Source organism: Triticum urartu, chromosome 1A, assembly GCF_056163025.1.
Source record: "Triticum urartu cultivar PI428250 chromosome 1A, HENAU_Tu73, whole genome shotgun sequence".
NCBI classification, from domain to species: Eukaryota; Viridiplantae; Streptophyta; class Magnoliopsida; order Poales; family Poaceae; genus Triticum; species Triticum urartu.
Genome location: NC_141873.1, coordinates 339,878,654 through 339,901,180, shown reverse-complemented (window position 1 = coordinate 339,901,180; position 22,527 = coordinate 339,878,654). Strand labels below are relative to the sequence as shown.

The 22,527-nt window shown below is 45.7% G+C and overlaps 1 protein-coding gene and 1 pseudogene across 1 annotated transcript; one reads left to right on the top strand and one right to left on the bottom strand.

Annotated features, from left to right (window-relative positions):
* Window positions 1-12,763: 12,763 nt before the first annotated feature.
* Window positions 12,764-15,438, bottom strand: LOC125510173 (F-box protein PP2-A13). Its single transcript, XM_048675276.2, has 3 exons — window positions 14,817-15,438; window positions 14,254-14,372; window positions 12,764-13,488 (listed from the first exon to the last, which is right to left on the bottom strand). Exons 1-3 carry the CDS (start codon window positions 15,150-15,152, stop codon window positions 13,038-13,040), a joined length of 906 nt encoding a protein of 301 aa, XP_048531233.1. The 5' UTR covers window positions 15,153-15,438; the 3' UTR covers window positions 12,764-13,037.
* A 2,454-nt stretch (window positions 15,439-17,892) lies between these two features.
* LOC147991138 (uncharacterized) lies at window positions 17,893-18,883 on the top strand (annotated as a pseudogene).
* The last annotated feature ends 3,644 nt before the right edge of the window (window positions 18,884-22,527 follow it).

Here is a 22,527-nt window from a genome sequence, read left to right as displayed (position 1 = left end):
TTCACGTCAAATAGGGCACCGTCTAAAAATCCATTGAGACGACACCGTATGAACTGTGGTTTAGAAAGAAACCTAATCTGTCATTTCTTAAAGTTTGGGGTTGCGATGCTTATGTGAAAAAGTTTCAGCCTGATAAGCTCAAACCCAAATCGGAGAAGTGCGTCTTCATAGGATACCCAAAAGAAACTGTTGGGTACACCTTCTATCACAGATCCGAAGGCAAGATCTTTGTTGCTAAGAGTGGATCCTTTCTAGAGAAGGAGTTTCTCTCGAAAGAAGTGAGTGGGAGGAAAGTAGAGCTTGATGAGGTAATTGTACCTTCTCTCGAATTAGAAAGTAGCTCATCACAGAAATCAGTTCCAGTGAGGCCTACACCAATTAGTGAGAAAGTTAATGTTGATGATCATGAAACTTCAGATCAAGTTACTACCGAACCCCGTAGGTGAACCAGAGTACGATCCGCACCAGAGTGGTACAGTAATCCTGTTCTGGAATTCATGTTGCTAGACCATGATGAACCTACGAACTATGAGGAAGCGATGATGAGCCCAGATTCCGACAGATGGCTTGAGGCCATGAAATCTGAGATAGAATCCATGTATGAGAACAAAGTGTGGACTTTGGTGGACTTGCCCGATGATCAGCAAGCCATTGAGAATAAATGGATCTTCAAGAGGAAGACGGACGCTGATAGTAGTGTTACTATCTACAAAGCTCGACTTGTCGAAAAGGGTTTTTGAAAAATTCAAGATGTTGACTACGATGAGATTTTCTCACTTGTATCGATGCTTAAAGTCTGTCCGAATCATGTTAGCAATTGCCACATTTTATGAAATCTGACAAATGGATATCAAAACTGCGTTCCTTAATGGATTTATTGAAGAAGAGTTGTATATGATACAACCAGAAGGTTTTGTCAATCCTAAAGGTGCTAACAAAATGTGCAAGCTCCAGCGATCCATCTATGGACTTGTGCAAGCATCTCGGAGTTGGAATATACACTTTGATAAGTTGATCAAAGCATATAGTTTTATACAGACTTGCGGTGAAGCCTGTATTTACAAGAAAGTGAGTGGGAGCACTACAACCTTTCTGATAAGTATATGTGAATGACATATTGTTGATCGGAAATGATGTAGAATTTTCTGGAAAGCATAAAGGAGTGTTTGAAAGGAGTTTTTCAAAGAAAGACCCTGGTGAAGCTGCTTACATATTGGGCATCAAGATCTATAGAGATAGATCAAGACGCTTGATAAGTTTTTTAAATGAGTACATACCTTGACAAGATTTTGAAGTAGTTCAAAATGGAACAATCAAAGAAGGAGTTCTTGCCTATATTGCAAGGTGTAAAGTTGACTAAGACTCAAAACATGACCATGGTAGAAAATAGAAAGAGAATGAAAGTCATTCCCTATGCCTCAGCCATAGGTTCTATAAAGTATGTTGTGTTGTATACCAAACCTATTGTGTAACTTGCCATGAATTTGGCAAGGGGGTACGATATTAATCCAGGAGTGGATCACTGGACAGCGGTTAAAATTATCCTTAGAAGACTAAGGAGTTATTTCTCGGTTATGGAGGTGATAAAGAGTTCATCGTAAAGAGTTGCGTCGATGCAAGCTTTTACACCGATCCGGATGACTCCGAGTGTCAATCTAGATACATATTGAAAGTGGGGGCAATTAGCTAGAGTAGCTCCATGCAGAGCATTGTAGACATAGAAAATTTGTAGAATACATACGGCTCTGAATGTGACAGACCCATTGACTAAGCTTCTCTCACAAGCAAAACATGATCACACCTTAGTACTCTTTGGGTGTTAATCACATAGCAATGTGAACTAGATTATTGACTCTAGTAAAACCCTTCGGGTATTAGTCACATGGCGATGTGAACTAATCACATAAAGATGTTAACTATTGGTATTAAATCACATGACGATGTGAACTAGATTATTGACTCTAGTGCAAGTGGGAGACTGAAGGAAATATGCCCTAGAGGCAATAATAAAGTTGTTATTTATATTTCCTTATATCATGATAAATGTTTATTATTCATGCTAGAATTGTCTTAATCGGAAACTTAGTACATGTGTGAAAACATAGACAAACAGAGTGTCCCTAGTATGCCTCTACTAGACTAGCTCGTTAATCAAAGACGGTTAAGTTTCCTAACCATAGACATGTGTTGTCATTTGATCAATGGGATCACATCATTAGAGAATGATGTGATGGACAAGACCCATCAGTTAGCTTAGAATAATGACCGTTTAGTTTTATTGCTATTGCTTTCATCATGACTTATACATGTTCCTCAGACTATGAGATTATGCAACTCCCGAATACTGGAGGAACACCTTGTGTGCTATCAAATGTCACAACGTAACTGGTGTTTGTTGAGTTGGAATAGATCGAGATTAGGATTTGTCACTCCATGTATCGGAGAGGTATCTCTGGGCCCTCTCGGTAATGCTCATCACTATAAGCCTTGCAAGCAATGTGACAAATAAGTTAGTTGCGGGATGATGCATTACGGAACGAGTAAAGAGACTTGCTGGTAACGAGATTGAAACTAGGTGTGATGATACCGACGATCGAATCTCGGGCAAGTAACATACCGATGACAAAGGGAATGACGTATGTTGTTATGCGGTTTGACCGATAAAGATCTTCGTAGAATATGTAGGATCCAATATGAGCATCCAGGTTCCGCTATTGGTTATTTCCCAGAGATGTGTCTCGATCATGTCTACATAGTTCTTGAACCCGTAGGGTCCGCACGCTTAATGCTTGATGACGATTTGTATTATGAGTTATGTGATTTGATGACCGAAGTTTGTTTGGAGTCCCAGATGAGATCACGGACATGACGAGGAGTCTCGAAATGGTAGAGAGGTAAAGATTCGTATATAGGACGGTGCTATTTGGTCACCGGAAGTGTTGCGGGTGATACCGGGTCACCAGAAGGGGTTCCGGGCAACCCCCGGCAAAGATATGGGCTTAATGGGCCAAGTAAGGGAACACACCAGCCCACAAGGGGCTGGTGCGCCCCCTATAGTGTTGGGGAACGCAGTATTTCAAAAAAATTCCTACGATCACGCAAGATCTATCTAGGATATGCATAGCAACGAGAGGGGAGAGTGTGTCTACGTACCCTTGTAGACCGAAAGTGGAAGCGTTTAGTAACGCGGTTGATGTAGTCGAACGTCTTCGTGATCCAACCAATCCAAGTACCAAACGCACGGCACCTCCGCGATATGCACACGTACAGCTCGGTCACGTCCCTCAAACTCTTGATCCAGTTGAGGCTGAGGGAGAGTTTCGTCAACACGACAGCATGGTGACGGTAATGATGAAGTTACCGGCGTAGGGTTTTGCCTAAGCACTACGACAATAAGACTGAGGTGTAAACCTGTGAAGGAGGGCACCGCACATGGCTAAGAGATTGTCTGTTGTGCCTTTGGGGTTTCCCCTGCCCCCGTATATAAAGGAGGGGAGGAGGAGGCCGGCCAACAAGGGGCGCGCCAGGGAGAGGGGAGTCCTACTAGGACTCCAGTCCTAGTAGGATTCGGCCCCACCCTTTTTTCCTTCTACCGGAGGGGGATAAGGGGAAGGAGAGGGAGTCGGAGAAGGAAAGGGGGTGGCGCCCCCTCCCCAAGTCCAATTCGGCCTCCTCCCTTGTGGGGGCGCACCAGCCCCTTGTGGGCAGGTTAGCCTCACTCCTATGGCCCATAAGGCCCATACCTTTCCCCGGGGGTTCCGGTACCTCCCGGTACTCCGAAAAAATGCCCGAACCACTCGAAACCATTCTGATGTCCAAATGCAACCTTCCAATATATGAATCTTTACCTCCCGACCATTTCGAGACTCCTCGTCATGTCCGTGACCTCATCCGGGACTCCGAACAACCTTCGGTCATCAAATCACATAAACTCATAATACAAATCATCATCGAACGTTAAGCGTGCGGACCCTACGGGTTCGAGAACTATGTAGACATGACCGAGACACATCTCCGGTCATTAACCAATAGCGGAACCTGGATGCTCATATTTGCTCCTACATATTCTACGAAGATCTTTATTGTTCAAATCGCATAACAACATGCGTTGTTCCCTTTGTCATCGGTATGTTACTTGTCCGAGATTCAATCATCGGTATCATCATACCTAGTTCAATCTCATTACCGGCAAGTCTCTTTACTCGTTCCGTAATGCATCATCCCGCAACTAACTCATTATTCACATTGCTTGCAAGGCTTATAGTGATGTGCATTACCGAGAGGGCCCAGAGATACCTCTCCGACAATCGGAGTGACAAATCCTAATCTTGATCTATGCCAACTCAACAAACACCATCGGAGACACCTGTAGAGCATCTTTATGATCACCCAGTTACATTGTGACGTTTGATAGCACACTAAGTGTTCCTCCGGTATTCGGGAGTTGCATAATCTCATAGTCATAGGAACATGTATAAGTCATGAAGAAAGCAATAGCAATAAACTGAACGATCATTATGCTAAGCTAACGGATGGGTCTTGTCCATCACATCATTCTCTAATGATATGATCCTGTTCATCAAAAAATGCATGTCTATGGCTAGGAAACTTAACCATCTTTTATTAACGAGCTAGTCAAGTAGAGGCATACTAGGGACACTCTGTTTGTCTATGTATTCACACATGCACTAAGTTTCCAATTAATACAATTCTAGCATGAATAATAAACATTTATCATGATATAAGGAAATATAAATAACAACTTTATTATTGCCTATAGGGCATATTTCCTTCATATAGGGCCAGCCACGTGGGGAGAAAGGGAAAGGAGATGAGGAAAAGGAAAGTATGAAGTAGGACTCCTGCTTCCTTCCCCTCCCCCCTCCTTCCTTTCCCCCTTGTCCAAATTGAAGGAAATATGCCCTAGAGGCAATAATAAAGTTATTATTTATTTACTTATATCATGATAAATGTTTATTATTCATGCTAGAATTGTATTAACCAGAAACTTAGTACATGTGTGAATATATAGACAAAGAGAGTGTCACTGGTTTGCCTCTACTTGACTAGTTCGTTGAATCAATGATGGTTATGTTTCCTAACCATAGACATGGGTTGTCATTTGATTAACGGGATCACATCATTAGATAATGATGTGATTGACTTGACCCATCCGTTAGCTTAGCACGATGATCGTTTAGTTTGTTGCTATTGCTTTCTTCATGACTTATACATGTTCCTATGACTATGAGATTATGCAACTCCCGAGTACCGAAGGAACACCTTGTGTGCTACCAAATGTCACAATATAACTGGGTGATTATAAAGGTGCTCTACAGGTGTCTCCGATGGTACTTGTTGAGTTGGTATAGATCGAGATTAGGATTTGTCACTCCGATTGTCGGAGAGGTATCTATGGGCCCTCTCGGTAATGCACATCACTATAAGCCTTGCAAGCATTGTAACTAATGATTTAGTTGCGGGATGATGTATTACGGAACGAGTAAAGAGACTTGCCGGTAACGAGATTGAACTAGGTATTGAGATACCGACGATCAAATCTCGGGCAAGTAACATACCGATGACAAAGGGAACAAAGTATGTTGTTATGCGGTTTGACCGATAAAGATCTTCATAGAATATGTGGGAGTCAATATGAGCATCCAGGTTCCGCTATTGGTTATTAATCGGAGACGTGTCTCGGTCATGTCTACATAGTTCTCGAACCCGTAGGGTCCGCACGCTTAACATTCGGTGACGATCGGTATTATGAGTTTCTATGATTTGATGTACCAAAGGTAGTTCGGAGTCCCTGATGAGATCGGGGACATGACAAGGAGTCTCGAAATGGTCGAGACGTAAAGATCGATATATTGGACGACTATATTCGGACATCGGAAAGGTTCCGAGTGATTCGGGTATTTTTAGGAGTACCGGGGAGTTACGGGAATATGGGGAAGAAGTATTGGGCCTCATCGGCCAAGTGGTGGAAGAGGGGAGGCAGGGCGCCCCCCCCCCTAGCCCAAACCGAACTGGACTAAGGGGCCAGCCCCCCTTTCCTCCTTTCCTCCCTCTCCTTCCTTCTCCCCTTCCCTCTTCCTTTCCTCCTCCTAGTAGGAGTAGGAAAGGGGAGTCCTACTCCTACTAGGAGGAGGACTCCTCCTCCTGGCACGCCCTAGGAGGGCTGGCTGGCCTCCCCCCTTGCTCCTTTATATACCCGGGAGGGGGGCACCCTAGAACACAGCAATTGATCATTGATCTCTTAGCCGTGTGCGGTGCCCTCCTACACCATAATCCACCTCGGTCATATCGTAGCGGTGCTTAGGCAAAGCCCTGCGTCGGTAGCTTCATCAACACCGTCATCATGCCGTCGTGCTGATGAAGCTCCTCCCGGAAGCTCTACTGGATCGTGAGTTTGCGGGATGTCACCGAGCTGAACGTGTGCTAAACGCGGAGGTGTCGTACATTCGGTACTGAGGATCAGTCGATCGTGAAGACGTACGACTACATCAACCGCGTTGTCATAATGCTTCCGCTTACGGTCTACGAGGGTACGTAGACGACACTCTCCCCTCTCGTTGCTATGCATCACCATGATCTTGCGCGTGCATAGGAAATATTTTGAAATTACTACGTTCCCCAACACAAATATGGTAGGGGGGCGAATTGGACTAGGGGCCCAAGTAGGATTCCTCCTACTTGGGCGTGCCCTAGGCTGCCTCCCTCCCTCTCCCTCCTTATATACGTGGGGAGGGCACCCCTAGAACACACACCAAGTCTTCTCTTAGCCGTGTGCGGTGCCCCCCTCCACAGTTACACACCTCGATCATATCGTCATAGTGCTTAGGCGAAGCCCTGCGCCGGCAACTTCATCATCACTGTTGCCACGCCGTCATGCTGATGGAACTCTCCCACGGCCTCAACTGAATCAAGAGCTCGAGGGACGTCATCGAGCTGAACGTGTGCTGAACACGGAGGTGCCGTACGTTCGGTGCTTGGATCGGTTGGATCACGAAGACATTCGACTACATCAACCGCGTTGCTAAACGCTTCCGCTTTCGGTCTACGAGGGTACGTAGACACACTCTCCCCTCTCGTTGCTATGCATCTCCTAGATAGATCTTGCGTGATCGTAGGATAATTTTTGAAATACTGCATTCCCCAATACCACTCACACACAAGTTCCACGAGTCCACAATCTAATCTCATCTTTCTTTTAAAATCCCTCCCATTCAGCCATGTTGATCAGCTCAATATAGTAATTACCCAGACATACTAGTCAAAATTGCAACACTTCCCTTGATTTTAAGAGTTAAAGATAAACAAATAGCAAAATGTTTCTAACAGGTTGTGTTTTCCATGATGTAATGACAACGATCTACTATCAACTAGAATCTATTCTTAAACACGCTTGCATAAAGTTTATTTCCAGCACAGACAAATAGCTCACTAATGAAGTTCAAGATTGTGTCAGTTATTGATACATCCATTTTGCATCATGCTTTTATATCGATATTTATTGCATTATGGGCTGTTATTACACATTATGTCACAATACTTATGCATATTCTCTCTTATTTTACAAGGTTTGCACGAAGAGGGAGAATGCCGACAGCTAGAATTCTGGGCTGGAAAAGGAGCAAATATTAGAGACCTATTCTGCACAACTCCAAAAGTCCTGAAACTCCACTGAAGTCAGTTTTGGAATATATAAAAAATATTGGGTGAAGGAAGCACCAAAGGGGGGCACCCACCATCCACGAGGGTGGGGGGCGCGCCCTACCCCCCTGGGCGCGCCCTCCTCTCGTGGGCCCCCTGGCAGGCCTCCAGTGCCCATCTTTTGATATATGAAGTCTTTTGTCCTGGAAAAAATCAGAAGGAAGCTTTCGGGATGAAGCGCCGCCGTCTCGAGGCGGAACCTTGGCGCAACCAATCTAGGGCTCCGATGGAGCTGTTCTGCCGGGGAAACATCCCTCCGGGAGGGGGAAATCGTCACCATCGTCATCACCATTGATCCTCTCATCGGGAGGCGGTCAATCTCCATCAACATCTACACTAGCACCATCTCATCTCAAACCCTAGCTCATCTCTTGTATCCAATATTTGTCTCAAAACCTCAGATTGGTACATGTGGGTTGCTAGTAGTGTTGATTACTCCTTGTAGTTGATGCTAGTTGGTTTATTTGGTGGAAGATCATATGTTCAGATCTTTTATGCCTATTATTACCCCTCTGATTATGAACATGCATATGATTTGTGAGTAGTTACGTTTGTTCCTGAGGACATGGGGGAAGTCTTGCTATAAGTAGTCATGTGAAATTGGTATTCGTTTGATATTTTGATGAGATGTATGTTGTCTCTCCTTTAGTGGTGTCATGTGAACGTCGACTACATGACACATCACCATTATTTGGGCCTAGGGGAAGGCATTGGGAAGTAATAAGTAGATGATGGGTTGCTAGAGTGACAGAAGCTTAAACCCTAGTTTATGTGTTGCTTCATAAGGGGCTGATTTGGATCCACATGTTTCATGCTATGGTTAGGTTTACCTTAATACTTCTTTTGTAGTTGTGGATGCTTGCAAGAGGGGTTAATCATAAGTGGGATGCTTGTCCAAGTAAGGGCAGTACCCAAGCACCGGTCCACCCACATATCAAATTATCAAAGTAACGAACGTGAATCATATGAGCATGATGAAAACTAGCTTGACGATAATTCCCATGTGTCCTCGGGAGCGTTTTCCTTTATATAAGAGTTTGTCCAGGCTTGTCCTTTGCTACAAAAAGGATTGGGCCATCTTGCTGCACCTTATTTACTTTTATTACTTGTTACCCGTTACAAATTACCTTATCACAAAACTATCTATTACCGATAATTTCAGTGCTTGCAGAGAATACCTTACTGAAAACCGCTTGTCATTTCCTTCTGCTCCTCGTTGGGTTCGACACTCTTACTTATCGAAAGGACTGCGATAGATCCCCTATACTTGTGGGTCATCAGTTATATTAACGAGTGGAGTCGGAGACTATTCTCCAACGCCAAAATCCAACACCATGCCGCTCTATGGACCATCCTTCACCTGGACATCGCTTAGGAGCATCGAAGCCTTTCACCTACTGAAATTGACCTCTGCTCTAGGCTAAAGAAGAGGATCTTTTGCTTAGCTCTGCTCTAGCGTGCGCGTAAGAAACAATGTGCGAGATTGGCCAACCTCAAGTCGGGTGATGACAATACCAAGTTCTTCCACCGTTGGGTTAATGCAAGGCATAGAAAAAACCACACCTATCGGATCAAGCACAACCATGGATGGGTCACTGAGCATGACCACAAGGAGAGCATCATCCATTCTCATTTCTCTCATATTATGGGCAAACGTGGGACTACGATCGATGACTTCAAGTGAGCAAAGCTCAACATGGAGCCCCAAGACTTGACATCTCCTGGGGAGCCCATCTCTGAGCAGGAGGTTAGGGAGGCCATTAACCAAATGCCAAGAGACAAGGCGTCGGGACCGGATGGGTTCAGAGGTCTCTTCTTCAAAAAGTGTTGGGACATCATGAAGGAAATCCCCTCCTTTGGAAGTCTGTGCACTGCACACCTTCACTGGCTAAACTCTGTGAATGTTGTTCTTCTTCTAAAGAAGGAGGAGGCTGAGGAAATCGGTGACTATCGCCCCATCAGCCTTATCCATGTGGTGGCCACAATTATTGTGAAAGTCCTCGCCTCAAGAATTGTCGGCTACATGCACACACTTGTTTCGCATGCCAAAGTGCATTTATCAAGACAAGAAGCATTCACGACAACTTCATGTATGTCAGAAATCTTGCATGCTAGTTGCATAAATCAAAGAGACCCACGCTGATGTTCAAACTTGACATTCGGAAGGCTTTTGACTCGGTAAGATGGGAATACCCGCTTGACCTTATCGAGTGGAGGGGCTTCCCTACCATTTCCCGTGACTGGTTTGTTGTGTTGCTTTGCACCTCTCTTCCCGCATCATGCTGAATGGCATTGCGGGCTAACCTATTGTGTATGGAGGTCTCGATGTGCTTAACATGAAGAAATTTGCATGGGCAGTGAGACTAAGATGGCTCTGGTTTGAATGGAAGGAGCATGCAAAGATGTGGGTTGAGTTGGGGAACCCTTGTGACGAGAAAGAGTATGATTTTTCCTATTCCTTCACAACCATCATAGTGGGAGATAGTGCACATGCGTCTTTCTGGGACGCCCCTTGTGTGCATGACCAAAAGCCCAAGGACATCGTGCCCCTCATCTATGAGGCATCCGCAAGGAAAAATGAGAAGATAAGGGGAGCCCTAAAAGATTATGCTTGGGTATCCAAAATCAAGAGAACTGTTGCCTTCTCGCTTACGCATTTCCACCAATTCGTCCAGCTCTGAGTCAGCATCCGCGACTTCCAGCTCCATGGGGACATGGTACACGGCATCGTGTGTAAACACACGGAGAATGGTCTCTATTCCGTGGAGTCTGCCTACAAGGAACAATTCCTTGCCATGATTCGCTCTCCGATGGAGCACATGATTTGGAAAGCTTGGTCACTGCTAAAAGTGAAATTCTTTACGTAGCTAGCCATGCAAAACTGGATTTGGACCGCGGTTAGATTGGCCAAGAGAGGTTGGCCAAACTATAGACTTTTCCCTGTCTGCAAGCGTGAGAATGAAACTGTCGATCATCTACTATTCAAGTGCCAGTTCACATCTAGACTCTAGGAAATGCTCAAAGCATGGCTTCAGCTGGATAGCATCGATACATTGTCTTGGCCTCTACTTAGCTCCACCAAGGATTGGTGGATTAGTCTTGCGGAGTACAACATCCTCAATAGGAGTGGCATGGCTTCGCTTGTAATGTTAACCTGTTGGGTTGTTTGGATTGAGAGAAACGCTTGTGTGTTTCGCGGCAAAAGTGCACCGCCCTCAGTTCTTTGAGCACCATCAAAGGGGAGATGGCACACTGGATAACCGCGGGCGCAAAAAAGTTGAAATCTATCATACCGGGAGAGTAATCCGTTTTGTATTCTTGGGGAGTGTTGTAACTCGTGTAAACTCTATTCTTCTTCTCTTTATTTTTGCGAAATATTCTTCTTCTTCTTAATTAAATTTTTTTTTTGATTTTGCTAACCACATGTCCCATGCGGTTTCTTCTTCTTAATTAAGGGACAAAAAAACTTCGGTGGCACAGGATATTTCCCCCCGTGATAGTTTCTACGTTCAAACAAGGCATGCGCATGGAATCAGTAGTGTTTTGCTCCTAATTTGTCCAAGTTCGAAATAAAACTATAACTATACAGAGAGTAATAGAAAAAAAAAAAAGCGGCATGCATGGACACGTGAGAAGAATTGGGATCACGCGAACAAGGATCAAACTTGTTGCTGCAACAAGGAAAACGGGTGGGTACATCGCGGTCAGAAACCAGGCATGCCAGTTTTGACGCGGCGCCGTGGTTTGTCAAAACCAGAAAAAAGAAACAGTTGACGTCGCGTTGGACTTCTGACAGTAGAATAGCGTACATTCATTCTAAACCCTGAAATTGGCAACCTATCGCTACTATGCGGACGTTGGTTCGGAGTCAAAAGCGTACGTCGGTGGGCGCCGCACGAACCGATGATCTCCTGGCGGCGAGCACGCCTCCCCCTCGCACAAAAGCTCCTGACCTGCACCAGCACCAGCACCACTAGCGCATGCAACAGAGCGATGGTTGGTCGGTCCAACGGACGGCTCGGGCGCAAGCATCACTGCCGGGGCGACACGACAAAGCGAGAATGCAGAAGCCAGGTTCATGATGGTTTGCCGGTGCCGGCACAAAGGGTCGGGTCGGCCATAGAAAATGGATGGGGCGGGCGCCACAGCGAATCCAACCAAAACCTTGGGCACGCCGAAAGACGATGCGCCAGCCCAGAGCCGCGTCATGGGATCCCTTCGGTTTCCCCGGGCACCGGCGCCAACTCGGGCGCATGCGCGCAGCATCCTCCCAGGCCACAGGTCTGATGAAAAGCACAAGCCATATTCAAATGTTTCCATGGAGAAATCGGGTGAAAGAGAGAAGAATTAGCCACGTCAACCATGCGAGATTGGTGTGTGTGTGTGATCGCATCCGTGAGATGAGATAGATAGAAAACTAGCGTCTCCACCGGTTGCCTCTGCCGCTCTGCGTATCTTAACCCGGGAAAGCGACCCCCCACCGTTGATTCCTCGGGGGGAAAAGCGAAAAGGAGATGCTTTCATGTATAAAAAAATGATGAAAGGTCGTGGTGATGACCGTGAACAGACGACGAAGATCGTGGCGGTGACGATGAAAGAGAGAAGAGAGAGAGAGAGAGAATCAATAACTCTAAAGTTGCAAGGGGCATGTGACAGCTGAATATAGTGTAGACACCGGAACAAATCCATGTATGCCAATTTGGCGAGACCTTATTTATTCATTTTGAAAAGGTTGGCGAAACCTTCCAGGCGGATCGAGCGGCAGCGACATGTATTATTGCCTTCACGCGATACTTACTTAATCATGTACACTTGCAATCTGCCTGTCCTAGAATGGGAACAGGCACAACATTTAGTACATAGATCAGTCATGCAATTAGCAGCAGTAGCATTTTGCAGTTATGCTCAGAAATCTGACTGGACCAAGAAACATGGCCAGTCTAACAACACAATCAAGTCAGAATTGAGAGTAGTACCACAGAAACTAGGATAACAGCAGAGCAAGAAAACAGAAGTTTCTGACAAGTAACACAAACTAGGAAAATGGAAACAAAACCTCTGATCTCATTTCAGCACAACCGGTTTCATCCGCAGCATCAAAGTCTCATTTAGCACCAGGGAGAGAAAAAAAATTACCCATGGGAAGACTGGACGACACACAAACCACTCTCGGACGTAGCTGACCACACAGACCCTGAGACTACAGTTCTTTACACAGACGTTTCATCCGTTGCATACCAGAGCCCAACTTGATAATAGGATTGGGCTGCAAGCTGCGTTCCTCTACAACTCTAGCAGTGCAAGCACCACCACTACAACTACGACGACGATCGCATCTCCGAGATCTTGCCGGTCACCACCTTCTCTTGCTGAAAGCCCTTGGGATACACAAGCACCGAGTCGACGCACAGGCCGCCTTTCGTGTGCGTGCAGTCGATCTGCGCCATCGAGAACTTCAGCTTCAGTGCCTGGCCAGGATTCGTGGAAACAAAATCGCCTGCATGGTACAGAACCCAGCTCCCGGGCTCATCCAGGTAGCATTGAGATAATGCATTCTGGCCGTCCGAGGTGGAGAGCTGGAAGCGCACCGGCTTCTTGTTCCAGCCGTGGACGTTCTCGGTGCTGCAAACACGGCGTCCAAACCGCTTGCTGAACTTCCCAAGATGAACCCTGAAGTATAAACTGTAGGTTCCCACGGGGAAGCAGAAATCGAGCTCCCCAACCACTTCAAACCACCAGATTTGCTGAAGGTATGCCACGGACTGGAACCTGCATGAGCATATTGCGTATGCATAGGGAACACGGCATCATGCATCCTATTTGTGTTAGGATATAATTACATTGAAAGATACTGCACAGATGTAAACATTTGCTCGAGGTATCACAGTCTGATACTATCTTCCACTGGCACAGAGTAGGTACATACATCTACTGCCATCATTTGGAAGGACTGCGTCTACATTAGCTTTTTGATAGCGCTGATAAGATAAAAGCAGTCATCACTCCTCTATGTTGAATTTATGCGTCTGCCAGAGCAGCAAGCGAGTGAGCTTATATAAAACTAATCATCTACTCCTATAATAGTGTTTATGTTCTGAACAACGGACAAATTTTTCATGTATTAAATGTACAGGAGCATAATTCTCAAATGCCTCTTGTGCTCAGGGGAAGAAGCATGCAAAAGTAGACGTGCTATTTCCCATCTTCTACCACAAACAACGAACAGCTCAATCTCGCCAATAAGTCTTGTGGGTGTTCAGACTTTTAGTTGCATCGTCTGTAATAATTCTTCTGCGGCTACTTCTGGCTGGAGCCGAGAGCTGTTAACAGTGTGCTTTGGTTGCATTTGCTTTTTCAATAAAAAGTTGGGGCAGGGGGGCAACCCCTTTCGTTTCAAAAAAAAAAATCTCGCCAATAAGTATGTTGTTTCGGCATTTAATTGCAAGTTGCAACTCAAACATCACATCTTTCTCACACAAACTGAAAAAAAATACTGTGGTCGGAGTAGTAGTAGGTGCGAGATGGAATTTTTACCTTGATTCAGTAGTCGGCATGTGCGTCCAATATCTCCTGTCATCGATGCCAGTTATGACCAGAGCTTTGGAGGATAGCGCCATACAAACCCTACCTTTGCTCTTCTCTAGCCAAAATTCCTGCAATTACAAAGCACACAAAATATAAGCCATTTAGCACTAAAAATAGTTATAACCCCTTTAGACAGATAAAAAGGAACCAAGAGAGTTTTCGGTTCTGCAATTGTTTTAAATTTCAGAGAATAATTAAATCAGCCATTCAGGCTCCAATTTTAGACGTCTTTTCAGAAAAGAAAACGTACATACTATTTGCTACGGTACAAGAAAAAAAAATACTGTACATAGTTCTTCCCCTTAACACTAATTAACTCTGGAACGATTAAGATATCAATATTTGGCTAGTATAAACAGATGTGGATTAAGACATCAGACTCGGAAAATAACAATGATTCAAGCACAAGACTAACTGGTTAAAATCATAGACAAGCTCATGAGAGGGTCCTGTTTGGCTTGGAAAAAAATCACACGGAAAGGGACCTATATTCCTGTGGAAGAATATCTGACCTTGGTGCCGTCGTCGAAAGAGACGGGCCTGGAGAGCCTGGCGTAGATCTCCTTGGTCCCGGCCCGGCGGCGCCGGCGCCTGCCCTCCTCGCCCCCGCCCTCGACGTACCCGATGAGGTGGCGGTAGTTCTCCGGCAGCTTGGCCTCCCACACGAAGTCGGCCCCCGCGGCGCCGCGGAAGGCGTGGTTGAGGCGCGCGAGGCGGCAGATCTCCGGCGCGTCGAGCCGCAGCAGCACCTGCGCGGCGCAGAGCTCCGGCAGGTCGCCCAGGCCCGCAGCACCCGGCGCAGCCTCCGCCGCCGCGCCGAAGAAAAAGCTCGAGACCCCCGCCCCCATGGCTCCCCGCCTCCTCCAGTCGCAACGACCCCAGAGGCCCGCCCCGCACACCCTTTGTAGCAGCAGATGGGAACCGAATCCCCGCGGAGAAGCCGATCCCCGAATCGAAGGAGCTCCTCGATCGACCAGCAGCCGATTCCGCGCCCGTAATGGAAGCCCGCGATCACGCCCGCCCGCGCACGAATGGAATCCTCCGGGAATTTGTTCCAGTCCCCGCTTGAGGAAAAAGCAATGCGTCGTCGCAGAAGGAAAGGGGGGGGGGGGAATAAATAAACGAACCGGAAGGACGGAGGAAGCGTCGTCGAGGGGAATAAATAGACGGCGAGCGGGGGGGAGGAAGGGGGGCGGTTAATGGGCCGTGGATAGGGTCTCATGGGCAGTTCACGCGGCCTTTCTAGTTTCTGCCCCCTGAAAGTGGTTGGTAATTACGCTTTTTTACCTTCCGAGTGGACCTGTTTGTGACGCTTCAAGGCAGCGATAATATCTCGGAGGGCACGCTCGTAAATGTCGGGACCATGGCGCGGCCCACTCGGGATTTAATGTTTAAACAGGTTGGATATGATGTGGATTAATGGCCGCCATTAGCACGGGACGTCGTCCGTGGACGCGGTCCGCTGCACGGGGCTGATGATGGGTGTGGGGTACCAGAGGGCGGTCCATGGGTACGGGCCCGTGCGGTGGGTGCAGGGAGTGGGGTACAGCTGGAGGGAGGGAAGCAGCCCCGTCGCGCCTGGAGACTTCCACGGGAGGGGCTCGCGCGGACAGGCTGGCGGGGTTATCCATTCTTATCCAAATCCGGCTCAATCACCGCATGCACACAAGCACGCAAATCGCGAGACCGCGTTGCCACGGCACGGAACTAAACTGGGACTAGGTGGGAGTGTTGATGCCCGGCATGTCGCACACGGATTTCCTTCTCTGTTTCCTAAATTTAGAACGTAGTACAGGAGTATTATGAATTAAATTAAAATAAATTCTTGGGTCACGGGGTGGACGCGTTGTAGGGTGTTTGACAGGGGTTTGACAGTGGAGAGCCCGATTGTTTCTCGAAAGTTCGGTCCTTCCAACGACACTGGTCGGCTCCTACAGTCCCCGACTTTCTTTGCCGTGCATGGCTATCCACTTACGCATCAAATGAACGTTGGAAGACATGACAAATGTTTCCGATGTGTTTGCTATTGGTGCTTCCACCAAATGTATTGACACTATAGCAGAAGAGGTAAAAAATTGATCGTCAAAACTGTGTAGAATGAAGAATCACCCACTAAGGTTTTGAGTTCCTATGGCGGTGAGACCGCCGAGAGTAAACTATCTCCATCCACCGTTTCTCTCCCCCCATGTGCGCCTCTGGTCGTGGTCTCCCGAGGGTACGGTGGGGTTGATCAACCCTCTCAGGGTTAGGGTTTCTCGAGTGAACTCGAGATGGCATCTCAGGAGGAGGCAGGCGGATCGCGCCCAATGAAGGAACCGATCAAGGATCTCCTGAAGTGCTTCGAATTGCAGGAAGAGGAAGAGGATAACTTTGTCTGGGAGGAGGAATTCCAGGAGAACCAGGTGACGGCGAAGTGGATAGCGATCGCGAAAGTTCATACAGATAAGGGATTTAGTCCCTCTGCTTTGTACTCGGATATGAGATCTGCGTGGAACCCGGCGAAGGAACCACGATGGCGCAGGATTGAAGACAACCTATTCACGGTACAGTTCGGCTGTCTGGGTGACTAGAACACGGCGATGAACATGGGACCATGGCTCTTTCGCGATCATGGGCTCCTCATTGCGGAATACGATGGGTTTACGAATCCAACATTAGTGGTGCTTAACAAAATAGTGGTTTGGGCAAGAATCTTGAAGTTGCCTGATAATTACCTAATACCTACAGCAATCAGAGGGATGTGCAGGAAGATGGGAAAGATCGTAGAGATTCAGACTACTCTTCCAGCGGGTTTTGCAGGCGAGTTTATTCGAGTCAGAGTGGAACTTATGTCACAATAAAGCTTATTCGGTTTGTATGGATCACAAAGAAGGAAGTCACATACTACTACCAAGTTCAATATGAGAAAGCTACCTATCTTTTATGGGCAATGTGGTCTGATGGGACACTGGTACCAAGAATGTGGGACGGGCGAACATGATGTATCCAAACTTGAGTGGGGAGATTTCCTATTGGCAGATGGTGGTAGAGGCCGTGGTAGTGGACGGAATACGGGAAGAGGTAGAGGTGGTGCTGGAAGAAACGGGGATGCCTTTGGAAGGGTCCGTGGCAAGGGTGATCCTACCCCTACCCTAGGTGTTATGAACATGAACATGATGACAAGCTGGCGCCATAATACTCTGTTTAATAATGGAGGGGCCCAAAACTTGGATACAGAGGGGAACAATATCGAGAGGACCAAGACTGATCATGAAAATGTAGGAACGGTGATGGGTTCAACTTCTATGAACCTATTGGGTAAGCGCTCGGCCTCTGATTCTTTGTCAGGAAAGTCGGTGCCGAGCTCGTCCCTTGCATTAATCCGGTGGAAGGGCTGGCAATACCAAAGCCCTCGGCCGTGACCAATCTAATGGATCGTATTGAAAGAGATAGTTCGGGGGAGAATAAGCAGGAGAATGCCAACACACCTCAAAAGAATCGCAACAGGAAGAAACTGAGGGCAGAGGATGGTGGTGCAGTAGATAATTCTGATGGTGCTAAAACTCATGAGATATCGGCGTCCTCCCGTGAGGAGGATGTCCGGATGCAATGAAAATCATAGCTTGTAACTGCCGGGGGCTTGGGAACGCCCTGACAGTTCAAGCTTTGCTGGATGTCCAGCAAAGATACCTCCCCGATGTGATGTTCTTGTCGGAGACTCACCTCGATAGCTATGCGGCTAAGGTTTTACATAGAAGACTGGAGATGGATTAAAATTTTGTCTTCACAAGTGATGGAGGAAAGGAGGATTGATCCTCTTCTGGAATAATAATGTTAAAGTCCATAAACTATCTCTTGATGCAATGTTTATTGATGTAAGAATTGAGGAAAGTAACAACGTGTCCTGGCGTCTGACTGGGATGTATGGAGAGTTTAAATGGGAAAACAAACACCTAACATGGAGTCGGATGAGACATCTCCATCAAAACAATAACCTTCCCTGGCTCATGATAGGTGACCTCAATGAGATTTAGTTTATCCATGAAAAAGAGGGGGCAATCCTCGCCCTACTCAATATATGCAAGCTTTTCAGGATGCTATTGGGGACTGTGAACTTCATGATCTAGGATTTCTTGGTGATAGGTTTACTTGGAGAAGAGGAAGGATACATGAGAGATTAGGTAGAGGCCTTATAAATGATACATGGGCAAATCTATTCCCTCACGAGGCCTTGGAGAACTTGGAATATAATCATTCTGATCATCGGCCGCTCCTGGTAAACACAGACTACTATGATGGTATGGGAAATAGTAGTGGTTGTGCGTGCCCAAAGATATTTGAAGCGAGATGGTTTTGCGAAAAAGATTTCTATAATCTGGTCACGGAAGCTTGGGAGGAAGCGGGTGAAACACCGGGACTGTTAGATATAGCTACGAAGTTAAACTTGATGCATGCTAAATTCCATGATTGGGATCAGTGAGTATTGAAGAAGCCAAAGAAAAGATTATGCCAAGCTCAAAAGGAGCTGGAGAAGGTGATGGCAGGCCCGATGGATGATGAGTCTGACACAAAAAAGAAGGAATTGGCTGAGTTTTTTTGAATATGTACTGCAAGGCAACAGCCTCACAACTCTTTATTGAAAACAACAAAGTAACACAGTCCTGTTACAAGTCAAATACAAGAAAAAAGAAAGAGACAGAAATACTTACAACCCAAGCAGGGTAAAACACACTAACTAAGGGAGGTTAGAGATCCAGGTTAGAAGGCTATCCTTGTATTTACATTTTATCCTATGAGAAAGAAGAGTTATGTCATGGATAAATTTGTGCCTCCAGGCTCTGAAAGAAGGTCTCTCATTCCTGAAAACCTTGCCATTCCTCAAGATCCAAATGTTCCAAGCTGTTGTAAAGACCTCTTCAGTGAAGAAAAGATGCCCAAAATCCTTCCTAGCCTTTACAGCCATGTTGTAGGTTGTCATCCCAGGCTGGGGATCCCAGTGAATCTGCAAGTAATTCCAGACTCTAACACTAAAATTACAAGAGAAGAACAAATGTGCACAGTCTTCATGGATGAGATATGGACATAGGACACAAGTATGATCCTCCACATGCCAATGCCTCCTCTGTAACATGTCTTTGGTGTTTAAACGATCCCTCAGCAGAAGCCATCCAAACATTTTGATTTTCAAGGTGCATGAAGATTTCCAAATCCATTGGAAAATTGGATCTACAACAATATGTTGATGCTCATGCACATAAAAGGATTTAGGTCTGAAGCAGACTTTATGAAAAGGCCATATCCATGTGTCATGATTTTCAGAGCAAGTATAAGCATTTGCCAATTGTTGGAGACATTCAAGTTCAGCAAAGGCTTGTGTAGAAAGGGGCAGATGCAAATTTGACAGAAACTCCTGGGAAAGCACATCAGACACTGAAAGTTGTTCATCAATAACAAAAGAGAAGAGCCTGGAAAATTTTTCACTGAGGCAAGAACCCTTAAGCTGAACCACCCATCTGTCAGTCCAAAAGAGAATAGACCTGCCATCTCCCAACAATGGATTAGCCAGTTGACAATATTTATGAGCCAATTTGAACACATCACGCCACCAAAAGGACCCACAGAGGCTGGTAGTATGAGGGACAGAGCTGCCATAGTAGGCATTCCAGATGAGACCAACCCAGGGGATGTCATGACGATTATAAAACTTGTGCAAGAACTTCATAAGTAAGGCCTCATTCTGCACCCTGAGGTTTAGCACACCAAGACCCCCTTTATTTTTTGGTAGGCATACCAAGTCCCAAGCGGCCAGAGATTGTCTTGGGGTATCAGAGTTCCCTCTCCATAGGCATTGTCTCTGGATCCTTTCAATTTGTTTCAGAATTCCAGGTGGGATGACAAGTGTGCACAGGAAATATATGGGCATTGAAGTTAAAACAGACTGGAGCAACTGCAACCTACTACCTTGGTTCAGAAAGCATGAAGTGGCAGACAATCTTCTTTCAATCCTATGCACCAGAGGCATGAGATCTTGAATTGAGGGCCTGGTAGTCCCCATGGGCAGACCCAAATAGGTAAAAGGCATGACTCCCACACGGAATTGGCTGAGTTAGTCGAATATCTACTGGAAATTGAGGAGATACAGACTATGCAGCGTTCAAGGGCAACATGGCTTACGTGTGGTGACCGAAATACAAAATTTTTCCAAGCCTTTGCTTCTGCTAGGAGGAAAAGAAATTATGTCAAGAAACTGAAAGATGATGGAGGTAGTTGGCTCGAAGGTATTCCAGAATTGAATTCCCACATTCATGATTATGTTTCAAACCTCTTTACATCTGAAGTGCAACACACAGATCCCAGCTTATTGAAAAAGGCGCAGACAAAGGTCACCACCCAAATGAATGACTTTTTAGTAGCTCCTTTCTCGGTTGAGGATGTTAAAAAAGCGGTGTTTAGCATAGGGGATCTGAAAGCCCCTGGCCCGTATGGTATCCATGCCATATTTTTCAAGAAGTTTTGGCATGTCATTGGAGAAGATATATCGAATGAAGTGTTGCAGGCAATCAACTCCAGAAAGATACCTGATGATTGGAATGATATGGTAATTGTAGTGATTCCGAAAGTTGAAACACTCGAGCTGGTCAGTCAGTTTTGCCCTATAAGTCTCTGTAATGTTCTCTATAAAATCATCTCCAAAATGTTAGCCTTGCATTTGAAGAACATTCTGCCTGAAATTATCTCGCCCACACAAAGCGCTTTGTACCAGGGAGGATGATTACTGATAACATTTTGATTGCTTATGAATGTGTGCATAAGATCAAGAATAAGAGAGCTGGTAATGGTCTTTGTGTAGTAAAATTGGACATGCACAAAGCATACGATAGGGTTGAATGGTCATTCTTACATGATATGATGGATGCCTTGGGTTTGCATGAACATTGGATAGATATGATGATGGCATGTGTGACCTCTGTTAAGTACAAAGTCAAGTTTAATTCCCAAGAGACAGAAGTTGTTGTTCCCACCAAGGGTTTAAGGCAGGGAGACCCTATCTCCCAATACTTGTTCCTCTTATGTGCAGAAGGTCTTTCTAGTTTATTGTAGTATGAAGAAGAAGTTGGTGGCATTGAAGGAATCAAAGTGTGCAGAAATGCACCATCAGTATCACATCTCTTATTTGCTGATGATTCTTTGATTCTTATGACAACAGATACCTTAAATGCAACTTCCTTACAACATGCTCTAGAAACCTATTGCCAGAGTTCGGGACAGATGGTGAGTTTGAACAAATCAAGTGTCTTTTTCAGCCCAAACACCTCGGCTGTATCTAGGACTAAAATTTGTCAAATCCTTAATATTGATACTGAAGCATTATCAAATAAGTACCTTGGATTGCCTGCAATGGTGGGTGCAGACCGAAGTGATTGCTTCAGGCACTTCTGTGAAAGAATCAAGGAAAGATTAAGAGGATGGATGAAGAAACAACTATCCACATGAGGTAAGGAAATGCTTATTAAATCGTTGCCCAAGCAATACCCGTTTTTGCAATGTCTATATTTAGTATTCCTAAAGGGATCTGCAAGGAGATCACATATATGATTGCGGAATTTTGGTGGGGAAATGAGGAGGATCATAAAAGGATGCATTGGTATACGTGGTGGGAAATGTGCTACCCTAAAAATGAAGGTGGTATGGATTTCAGGGATCTGTACTCTTTTAACTTGGCAATGCTCTCAAAGCAATGTTGGGGCCTAATTACTAACCCAGAATCCCTATGTGCTCAGGTGTTAAAGGCAAAATATTATGCAAGTGTCGACTTACTTCATGCAACACTTAAAAATGGTGCATCATTCACATGGCAGAGTGTGCTGAAGGGACTGGAGACTTTCAAGCTGGGGTATATCTAGCGCATTGGTACTGGAGAACATGTAAACATTTGGCAAGACCCATGGGTACCAGCAAGCCTAGATCGAAAGGTAATCTCAAGTCGGGGTCAATCTATCCTAACTTCAGTTAGCGAGTTGTTGGATCCCTATGCAAGAACATGGGATGAGGAGCTGATAAGATCTATCTTTAACCCAGCCGATTTCAAAGGACACTAGAGGTTGCCGCGTGCTTCGCCGTGCCGTTCTCCACTCATGGCATTAACCTTCTTTTTTCTTAGCATGTCATTGCAGTTGACTTTGTCATTTTGATTTTATCTATGTTGGCTTGGATTTTAATTATGTTCTAGCCATATTTTCTTTT

Bases quoted from the DNA above. Each gene is read 5' to 3' on its own strand.
- LOC125510173 (XM_048675276.2), bottom strand. From the start codon at position 15,152: ATGGGGGCGGGGGTCTCGAGCTTTTTCTTCGGCGCGGCGGCGGAGGCT. The intron at 14,373-14,816 runs GTCAGATATTCT...TTGTAATTGCAG, and splicing joins CTTTCGACGACGGCACCAAG to GAATTTTGGCTAGAGAAGAG. The intron at 13,489-14,253 runs GTAAAAATTCCA...ATGCTCATGCAG, and splicing joins ATGCCGACTACTGAATCAAG to GTTCCAGTCCGTGGCATACC.